This window comes from Nicotiana tomentosiformis, chromosome 3 (assembly GCF_000390325.3).
Source record: "Nicotiana tomentosiformis chromosome 3, ASM39032v3, whole genome shotgun sequence".
NCBI classification, from domain to species: Eukaryota; Viridiplantae; Streptophyta; class Magnoliopsida; order Solanales; family Solanaceae; genus Nicotiana; species Nicotiana tomentosiformis.
This window is the reverse complement of record NC_090814.1, coordinates 6184053-6194955: the sequence shown is the minus strand read 5'-3', so window position 1 is coordinate 6194955 and position 10903 is coordinate 6184053. Positions and strand designations below refer to the sequence as shown.

At 39.0% G+C, this 10903-nt stretch overlaps 1 protein-coding gene and 1 long non-coding RNA gene across 2 annotated transcripts; both read right to left on the bottom strand.

Annotated features, from left to right (window-relative positions):
* Nucleotides 1-1029: 1029 nt before the first annotated feature.
* Nucleotides 1030-8613, bottom strand: LOC138908703 (uncharacterized). The gene is made up of 3 exons (XR_011415105.1): nt 8400-8613; nt 2622-2708; nt 1030-1229 (listed from the first exon to the last, which is right to left on the bottom strand). It is a non-coding gene; the product is annotated as an uncharacterized lncRNA (long non-coding RNA).
* A 736-nt stretch (nt 8614-9349) lies between these two features.
* LOC138907301 (uncharacterized) lies at nt 9350-10403 on the bottom strand. The gene is made up of 2 exons (XM_070197895.1): nt 10095-10403; nt 9350-9427 (listed from the first exon to the last, which is right to left on the bottom strand). Exons 1-2 carry the CDS (start codon nt 10401-10403, stop codon nt 9350-9352), a joined length of 387 nt encoding a protein of 128 aa, XP_070053996.1.
* Nucleotides 10404-10903: the final 500 nt, after the last annotated feature.

The following is a 10903-nucleotide window of genomic DNA, read 5'->3' as shown; positions in this document are numbered from 1 at the left end:
CACAACAACACTCAAAGAGGTAATCATGCCTTAACAGCACTGATCAAATTCATACTCCGTGCGCACTATATCATTCATAATTAACAACTCACTCATCCCAAGATTTTTATATTTTCATAAAGTGTAATATAACCCGTATTCAAGAATTTCCTTGCTCGAGTCATCCTCAACCTCAACCTCTAGAAGTCATCACTAATCCACAGGTATGTCTCAAACCAAAGCTAAAATTTAACATGTCACCATGAAATTAAACCATCAATAGCAGGCTCCCCCACTTGGCTCAAAGTCATAGATTAAAACACCCGATAACTCACGATATCCACACTCTACTACTGTCATAATACCGCAGTCAGTACAATGAAAATTCTTCTTACATCTCGAGAAACTCTTCTCGTCACATCCAACTATCTTAACACATCCTGCAGTCACATCATACCCATCACAAGGCCATTCTACCGCTCATCGAGCCACAATTTCCACTCGTAGGGACATTACCGGACATATGAGTCCAATTGTACAAGTTGCAACTAAAGCTACCAAGCTTAAGCTACGGTTTAACCATGGCCTCAAGTCCTCCAGACTGGCCTATGGCCAAAACACAGAATACAAATCTCGAACCTCGTTCATAGAATCACAAGCCGGCGATACACAGCTGATACCGAGTGCTCATGTGCGCACACGAATGCGTGGAAGGAATTCAAAGAGTTATGCCTCAAGCTGAATCAATTTCGCACGATAAGGAAAGAAAGACAGGAAGTATATATCCTAAATGACCTTGTAGCCTATCGAAGATAAGTATGGACGTTATCATACTGATCCGCAAGACTCTACTAGACACTTGCTCATGACTTGTAGAACCTATGAACCTAGAGCTCTAATACCATCTTGTCACGACCCAAATTTTAACTAGTCGTGATTGCACCTAACCCAACCCGCTAGGTAAGCCACTTATCAACTATCCAACTCCAATGAAATTAATAAGGCAATTAATTAAAAGAAAATATATGAAACTAATACTTTTCCCCAAGAACTGGTAGTACAAATCATGAGCTTCTAAGAATAGAGTATACAAAGCTGGTATGAAGTAAATACATCATTTGTTTGAAAAAGTACATAAATAGAGTTTTATGAATCTAAGGCTACCATGAACAAGGGGCTGCTACAACCGGAATGCAAGTACATCTTCAAATCCAGCTCCCAACGAACACAACAACATCAACAACTAACATCTGCATGCAAGGTGCAGAAGTATAGTATGAGTACAACCGACCCCATGTACTCAAGTTCAACATAAATCAAGTAATACAAAAGTAACTCAGAGATAAAATGTTCAGCTTAAATCATGATTTCTAAAAATAGTTCTACCTTTCAAGTACATCAGTGAAAACCCAAATCGTTTACCGAAGTTGCCAAAATATGAATAAGTTTGAAAACAGTAATTTTTCCTAAAATCCTTTCAATGATAATTAAGATGTATCATTTTCTTTCCAGATAACCAGTATAAAATAAATGCATCACTATGCCCATATGTCAACATATGTGAGAAATCATGAATGATGTGATACCGTACAACATGAGGAAAATATATCTCTATGCATGTATGTCATGTGTGCATGTCAATGCAATATATCTCAGAGATGAACTCATGTACTCACACTCTCAGAGTACTCAATCTGACTTTCTCATACATTACACTCCTCATGCCCAATCACTCGGTACTATATATGGTAAATCCGGCCCAAGGAAGATCTATCCCGGAATATACACATCAACTGATCATCAGTCACTCAATACCGAGTAGGGCCAATCCAACCCATAGAGAAGATCCATCTCCAGGTATATAATGCTTCGGACAAGATCTATGTCCAGGGAAGATCTATCCCTCATTAATATGAACCACGCTCACTGGGGGTGTACAAACTCCGGACGGGCTCCTTCAGCCCAAGTGCTATAAACCGCACGGACAACTCACGTGCTATAGTATCAATATCTGGATCCGTACGGATAACTCACGTGCTGCACGGACAACTCATGTGCTATATAAAGCCTATAAGGCCTTCTGCAGGCGGCCAACCCCGATCCATATAATAATAATAATATATATAAATCCAATATGTCCTGCTGCGGCGTGCAGCCCGATCCCAAAAAATATCCTCACAATCAGGCCCTCGGCCTCCCTCAGTTATCAATCTCTCCAGTCTCTCTATCATGGGCTCACAATGTGATAAAAATAGCCCGAAAATGATGATATGATGTATCAATAAATAACAACGGAGACTGAGATATGACAAGCAATGAAATAAATATGGTTGAGTATGAATTTTCAATTTAAAACAAATAAATTACAATAATATGACCTCTGTGGGTCCCAATAATACTGGCATATAGCCTCAATATGATTTTTAATATGATTCTCAGCTAAATTTCTTCAACATATAAAGCTGCATAGAAAATGCCAAGATTATTTGACTACAAAATTCCACGGAAATAATTATGTCATAATTTCTATGGTGCACGCCCACACGCCCATCGCCTAGCATGTGCGTCACCTTCAAACAATTCACATAATACGTATATTCAAGGTTCATACCCTCAGCTCCAAGATTAGAAGAGTTACTTACCTCGAACAAGACGAATCCAATTCCGAGCAAGATCAAAATGCTCCAGAAATTCCATTCTGCGCGTATCAACTCCTGAACGGCTCGAATCTAGCCACAATAAATTTTATCAGTCCACACAATTTATAAAAATTAATTCCATATCAAAATACTAGTATTTTCCCACAAAATCCGAAATTACACTCCAAAAATCGCCCGTGGGGCCCACGTCTCGGAATCCGACGAAACTCACAAAATCCGACAACTCATCCAATTATAAATTCAACCATACTAATTTCACTCAATTCCGACTCCAAGTTGATGTTCAAAACTCAACAATTCATTTTATGAAATTATAGGAATTTTCCTCCGATTTCTCTTGAAGATTCGATAATCTTACACAAAAAATGAAGATTAATTTATGAAATATAATCACAAGGGAGTCAAGAACACTTACCCCAAGCTGTGTGGAAAAATTCCTCTCCAAAATCACCCAAACCGAGCTCGGAAATGACTAAAATGAGAAAAATCTCGGAAACCCTCGTTTTTAACACTGCCCAGGCATTTCCGCACCTGCGGTGCCTGGGCTCGCACCTGCGCATCTATTTTTGCGGACAAAAATGCGCGCCTGCGTACAGAGCCAGCCTTCCAAAACCTCGCATCTGCGATGCCCTTCTCGCATCTGCGGGCTCGTAGATGCCCATTCCCCTTCGCACATGTGCTCGCCCCAGGCCAGACCCAAACTAGCATCTACGCCAACCCTGCCGCACCTGCGTCCAAGATCCTCGCAGGTGTGATCACACCAGAGGCAGCAGTTCCAGTATTTCCTTAAGTTCGAATTTGATCCGTTAACCATCTGAAACTCAACCGAGGCCCCCGGGACCTCAACCAAATATATCAACAAGTTCCATAACATAATACAGACCTACTCGAGGCCTCAAATCACACCTAACAATATCGAAACGACGAATCACAACTAAATTCAAAATCAATGAACTTTGAAACTTCAACTTCCATAACCGATGCCGAAACCTGTCAAATCACGTCCGATTGACCTCAAATTTTACACACATGTCACATTTCACATTATGGACCTATTCCAATTTCCAAAATCAGATTCCAACCCCGATATCAAAAATTCAACCCCTCGGTCAAACTTTCCAAAAATTTAACTTTCGCCATTTCAAGCCTAATTCCACCACGGACCTCCAAATTTTTCAGACACGCTCCTAAGTCCAAAATTACCATATAGAGGTATTGGAATCATCAGAATGCTAATCCTAGGTCGTTTACACATAAGTCAACATCCGATCGACTTTTCTAACTTAAGTTTTAAATTACAAGACTAAGTATCTCAATTCGTTCCGAAATCTCTCTGGACCCGAACTAACTAATCCGATAGGTCATAATATTGTTATAAAGCACAAATAGGGCAGTAAATGAGGAAACATGACTGTAATACTCAAAACGACCGGTCGGGTCATTACAAGTTTCTCATCAAAGACCTCCTTCATCATCAGATGCGAATGAAAGTAATCCTTCTACATTTAGTGGAAGTGACAAAATGGATCTTGTTCCAAATGAGAGCGAGATGGTCACATATCTTGTTCCAAGTGGGAGCATGATGAATGTTCTTGATCCAAGTGGGAGCAACATTGATCAAAATGGGAATAATGATGAATCACAAATAAGATGTGGTTCTCGTAAAAAGATTCACCGCCGACGATTTGATGTTGAAGGCGGCGTACTATTTATGATGCTCCTACAAGAAGAAAATGAGCCTAAAAATATAAAAGAGGCTCTCTCATGCCCTTCTAAGTATAAATGGACAAAAGCAATGGAAGATGAATTGGAGTCTATGAGAGTCAACAAAGTTTGGGAACTAGTTGACCTCCCTAAAGGACGCAAAGCAATTGGGAGCAAATGGGTTCTCAAAATTAAGTTCAAGGTTGATGGTACAGTTGAGAGATATAAGGCTCGATTGGTGGCGAAAGGGTATACACAGCAGAAAGGAATAGACTACGAAGAGACTTTCTTGCCAGCTGTACGATTTACCTCAGTTCGCTTAGTTCTAGCTATTGTTGCAAGCTTGGATCTTGAATTACATCAGATGGATGTAAAGACTGCCTTTCTCAATGGAGAACTAGATGAAGAAATCTATATGGAACAACCTGAGTGTTTCATTAAAAAGGGCCACGAACAAAAGGTTTGTAGACTTTTGAAGTATATTTATGGCCTCAAACAATCTTCAAGGCAATGGTATATACGCTTTCAGAATGTTGTTGTATCCAATGGTTTTACCATGATGGATGAAGACCATTGCGTTTATACCAAAAGATCAAGGAACAATCTTGTGATTGTAACATTGTATGTAGATGACATACTTATAGCTGGAAACGACAAGGAGTTTATAACTGAGATAATGTCATGGTTGTCATCTCAATTTTAGATGAAAGATATGGGTGAAGCTGCATATATTCTTGGAGTTAAGATTTCAAGAGATCGTCCAAAGAAACTATTGTATCTCTCACAAGAGAATTACATTAGAAAAGTTCTTGAACGATTCAATATGCAAAATAGTAGCCCAGTTGAAACTCCTATCAGTAAAGGCCATATCTTGGGAAGTCAAATGTGTCCTAAGACTCCTGAAGAGACAGAAGGAATGAGCCGAGTTCCTTATAGGAGCGCAGTTGGAAGTCTAATGTACGCTATGGTGTGCACTAGACCTGATATTTGTCAAGCAGTTGGCTTGGTAAGTAATATCAAACCGACCCAGGTTTAGCACATTGGCAAGCAGTAAAGAGAATCATGAGATATCTGAAGGGAACTGCTAATTATGCCCTTTGTTATCAAGGCGGCAAGGTTCTGCGATTAGTTAGATATAGTGATGCTGACCATGGAGGAGATCTAGATGAGAGGAAGTCTACCTCAAGATATGTTTTCTTACTCAGTGATGGCGTCATATCATGGAGTAGTTAGAAATAATCATGTGTATCACTATCTATGATGGAAGCTGAATACTTGGCTCTCATATTAGCAACACAAGAAGCTGTTTGGTTGAAAAAGTTCTTGGAACACTTGTTGGATGTCGCTGAAAATACTGAACCAGTATTAGTCTACTGTGACAATGAGGCTGCAATATCCTCCACCAAGGACCCTAAGTTTCATTGTAAAACCAAACATATAGATATCAAGTATAACTATGCGAGAGACATAGTTAGACGCAAGGTAGTGAATGTGAAGTATGTATCTACAAAAGATATGTTAGCAGATCCATTGACCAGGCCTTTGTCTAGAGATGTATTTGTAAGACACACTAGGTCTCAAGGCTTGCGTAGAATCTGAGATACTTTATTTTATTATTTATTTTCCCGTATTCACAAAATTGATGTTCTTTGATTATCAATAAAGTTAATTTACATACATACATATTTTTATTGTTGAATGTTATGTACATTCTTTATTTTTTTTGATAAGTATGTCGGGTAGACAAGAGGTTGGCCTTCTCACACAGGCAACCCCCTCCTTATCTTAGTGATGTGAGGATATGAGACATGGTTTTAAGCAAAATTATCATATGGATAATTTGAGAGCTATTCGCTTAAAATCAAAATGTCGCTTAAACAATGACATAAGGTCATTAGGGTGAAAAACGTTCACCTAGTCTACTTTGTGAGCCTGATGTGAGTGAAAAATGATATTGTAGATCAAAGAACTCAAATTTAGATACTTATGGTGTCTAAATATCATCTGTACAAAATTCTTTATGAGATAAAGACATACACTCCTCGGAAAAAAAGGGAGAAAATGTTGTAGCACATGTTTCATACCATGTATGCTAATGTCGACCAATTGGGTTAACATAAGTCCATTCTCAACTTATTGTTGTGTGAGACCCAGAGCTTTTATGATGGCTCAAGATTTTGTACCTTCAGAGACTCTGATCAGATACTTGAGACTAAGTGTGATGTTAGCTATATTAGTGTGTTTTCAAAAGACCATGTACACAGATTCGGTCTAACGGAGCATATCTAGAAAAGTAGTCATACTAATGTTAAAGGGATCGTGAGAAGAGGAAGATCATTGATGGAATCTCATTTATTTGTATTCATTGGTGCACCAATTATAACTTATGAGTTATGATTGTGAATACAAGAAATAATGATGTATGAGATTTTGAGATTATATTAAATGTGATTCATATGATCTAGGGTACTGCATACTTTATGATCTACTTGCAGGTTTGCACATGACGAGAGGCTATATACTTCTAACAGATGTATAGCCCTTAGCTCTCAGAGTATGTTGGTCGCACGGTCTACTTTCTTGTATGAATGATTGAGGATATGAGTTGACAATATGTTTCTCGGACTAGATGAGCACTCCCATTATGTGTGAGTGGGAGATGTAGAAAATATTGGGTCCACCCATAAGGGGTGCTCTAAGGCCCAATAGGGTTATTAGTTAACCCTAATATTCCCTATATAAGTACATTTACTGTGTACACTAAAGATAGATTCTGAGCAGTACTTTCCTACGCTAGTCTTCTCCTAAAGTCAAGATAAGGGTTTAGACTGTGGAATAGGCGGTTGCTCCGACATACCGTGACAACTACCGCCGGCCAGTAATTCCAGTCGCGGTTCATCCGTTCTTTTTGCTTCCGCTACGCGAACAAGTAAGTTCTCGTTTTACGATTTATACGCTATCTAATGTGTTTAATGTATAGCATTCCAACAGAAGTAAACAAGCAGTAATATGCTTTGACAAGAGCACGAAAATGAAGCTACAATATTACCAAGGAACTGAATAAATCTAAGAGACAAACGATGCTCTGCAGCCACTGCCTCCACTGTAAGAGCTTCTCTTTAGCTTCTAGTTTTCATGTATAAATCATACATCTCAGGCATCTTCTCCCTGAAAGGAACCATTATTTCTCTAGAAAACGTGAGTCGGAACATTTCACGACAGTGTAAAGACTTAGCTTCCCTTTTACCAGCTGGTTTTCTTTAAGAAAATTCAAGATTCCATTCCTTGGCCAAACCCTCTTCTCTAAACTGTACTTCAAAAGTGGCGCATGAGAAGCCAGATAACTGGACTTGTATCCCAATCCCATCATAAAAAACTCCAATGTGCGTCTTATCTTAGCCTCTGATGTAGTCAAACATTAAGGAGGGATTCGCACCATCGCATAGATATCAGAATCAGACCATCAGAAAATATCTAATTTCCTTTCTAATTTCGATTCATTTAGCGACAAAAGTACTTAATTCAATGCCATGGAAAAACATCCCCGACCATCGAGGCATATGAAAATTCTTTTCTAGTCGATGCACTGCTCTCTCGATCTGCTCAGGGTTATTAAGCAGATACCTTGAATGCCTATGAAAAGCCCTCTCTATATCCACCCGTGAAAACCCAAAATTTAACAACAATGATATATTGGGTGGTATTACTTTATGTAGATTACGAGAAATCAACCTAGGCTCTCTTTTAACAACCCTAGCTACAGAATCATGACAACCCAATAACTTCTGAAGGTATCAAGACTAGGTCTTATAGTAGTACGCAAACCATTTTTCAAGAAATTACTTTTTTTGTTTATAAAAGGAGCAAGGTCAGACCTAGAGAAGCCAAGTTCATATAAAACCTTAATTTTGGGTTTAAGATTTTGTCAATATGAGAAAACAACAATTCAGGGGAAGAAGAAACAAGGGTTTTGATCTGGGCTTTGTTCATACCCATTTTGAGAAAGAGATCAAGTAACAAACGTGGCCCATAATTTTGGAGTCTCGAACGAGTTACCTTGGAGCTTGTAGAAATGGCTTCTTTGTTGGATAAGCCAAGCGAGTTCACAAGAAAGTCCACCAATACATTGGCACGGGAAGTCAGTGGAGCTGTGGAGTAAAAGAGCTAAAATCTGATGGAAAGGAGTTGCTTTTTTTTGCGCCATTATTACCAAATCCAAACGTACTCCTCAAGACACGTTTAAGAGATTAGTCCACCTCCCGGAGATAAAGCCAATAAGACCCATACAATTTAGGTTTTGAAGTGCAAAACAAAACAAAAAAAGGTAAAAAAATTCAGCTACAAGCAAGAAGATATTTTTTCTGATTAGGATGCGTGTTCATACAGTTAAAGCTTTTGTAACAAAAGCTAATTTGCCTACGACTTCTCTAGTCCATTTACCAAAAAGAATCTTTGACTAGAAAATGAAATCTACAGCCGAATTCTGCATACATGACTACAGCAAAACGAACGAAATAAAGATCACACCAAAATAAAATTGGTTTTCAGAAGAAATTTTCAAAGAATTCATCCTAAATTTGCCTGTATCTGATATCTTAGATGACACTCTATTTTTTCTTGTCAACGGACAATGGCCCTATAACTCTGTTCGGAATTGCCAACAACGGGAACATGCTGCATGTAGAGAATTGTGCCCACACTTGACCAAGCTAGAAAAAAGTGCTTTTTCCAAAATATAATGAAGATATTGGACACACTCCCCTAGATAAGGCAGCAAAGGAAAATCGTCAAGTCAAAATTAGGTCGAGGAGCAATATTGTCCAATCACAAAGAGATATTGGAATAAGAAACTTGAGTTACAACGACAACAAATACCATCCTGATTAAGATAAACATTCAAATATCAATGTCATATACATCTAGTCTGATTTCTACACTGCTTTCCTTCTCATTAAACAAGAAGCAATAGTTGAATTGAAAATGAAACTACTCTTACTTTCTAGTTTTCATGCTTGATAATATCTTGAAAAGTTATCACTCAAGAATGGATAATCAGCTATGAAAGGTAAACAAGCAGTAATATGCTTGACAAGAGCATGAAAACGGAAGTACAATATGATCAAGGAACTGAATAAACCTAAGAGACAACCAATGCTCTACAACCACTGTCTCCACTGTAAAGACTTCTCTTTAGCTTCTAGTATTCATGTATAAATCATACACTTCAGGCATTTTCACCCTGAATGGCAGCACATAATTCTCCAGAAACTTGGATTCAGAACACATGACAACAGTGTAAAGACTTAGCTTCTCTTTTACCAGCGGGTTTTCTTAAAGAAATTTCAATATTTCATTCCTTAGCATGACCCTCTTCTCCAAGATTAACATTAAAAGTATAAACAACAACAATAACATACCTAGTATTATCCCATACCGTCGGTCTGGGGAGGGTAGTATATACGCAGACCTTACCCCTACCTTGTGAGGACAGAGAGGTTATTTTCAATAGACCCTCGGCTCAGGAAAGCATAAGTACCACAGTAATGAATATATAGACAAGAAGGGACAATACCAAAAATCCATATAAAAGCAGAATAAAAACAACAAGATAGTAAGGTGATCAACAATTAAAGAAAACAACGGATAGTCATAAAAACCTACTACTAACAGAAAGCAAGAATGCATGCCAATACTACTGTTATGAACACTCTAGACTACCTACTCTACTACCATAATACTCGACATCCATACCTTCCTATCAAGGGTCATGTCCTCGGTCAGCTGAAGCTGTGCCATGTCTTGCCTAATCACATCTCCCCACCTCTTCTTTAGCCTACCTCTACCTTTCTGTAGTCCCTCCAATGTCAACCTCTCACACCTCCTCACCGGGGCGTCTGTGCTCCTCCTCCTCACATGATCAAACCACCTAAGCCGTGCTTCCCGCATCTTGTCCTTAATAGGGGCCATACCCACCTTGTCACGAATAACCTCATTTCTGATCCTATCTAACCTGAGGTGCTCGTACATCCATCTCAACATCCTCATCTCTGCTACCTTCATCTTATGGACATGAGCGATCTTGACTGACCAACACTCAGCCCCATTGATAAGTGGGGATTTTTACTACTTATTAGCACCTTTTTACTTTCGTTTTAGTCCCAAAGCGTTTAATTGTGTTCCCGAAAACTGATGAAATATGCTTAATTGCAGGAACAGTGAAAAATGAGCCCCCAAAATGAAATCCAACTCAAGAAGAAGTGATCTGAACTCAAGGACACAAACATGCACAAAAGCTCAGAAGTGCGGACCGCAGATTTTTTATCTGCGGTCGCAGATTGTGAAGAAACTCCTATCAGAGACAAGTGCAAAGTGCGGTCCGCACATGGCATATGCGGCCGCAGAACCTGGGCAAGAGCAAAAGTTCAGAGAACTTGCATCTCAAGTTCAACAGAAGTGTGGACCGCACAATTATTGTGCGGCCGCAGAAGAACAACTACGTGGCCGTAGTCATATTTGTGTGGTCTGCAGAATAGTAATGTGCGGCCGCACTCAGAAATGCG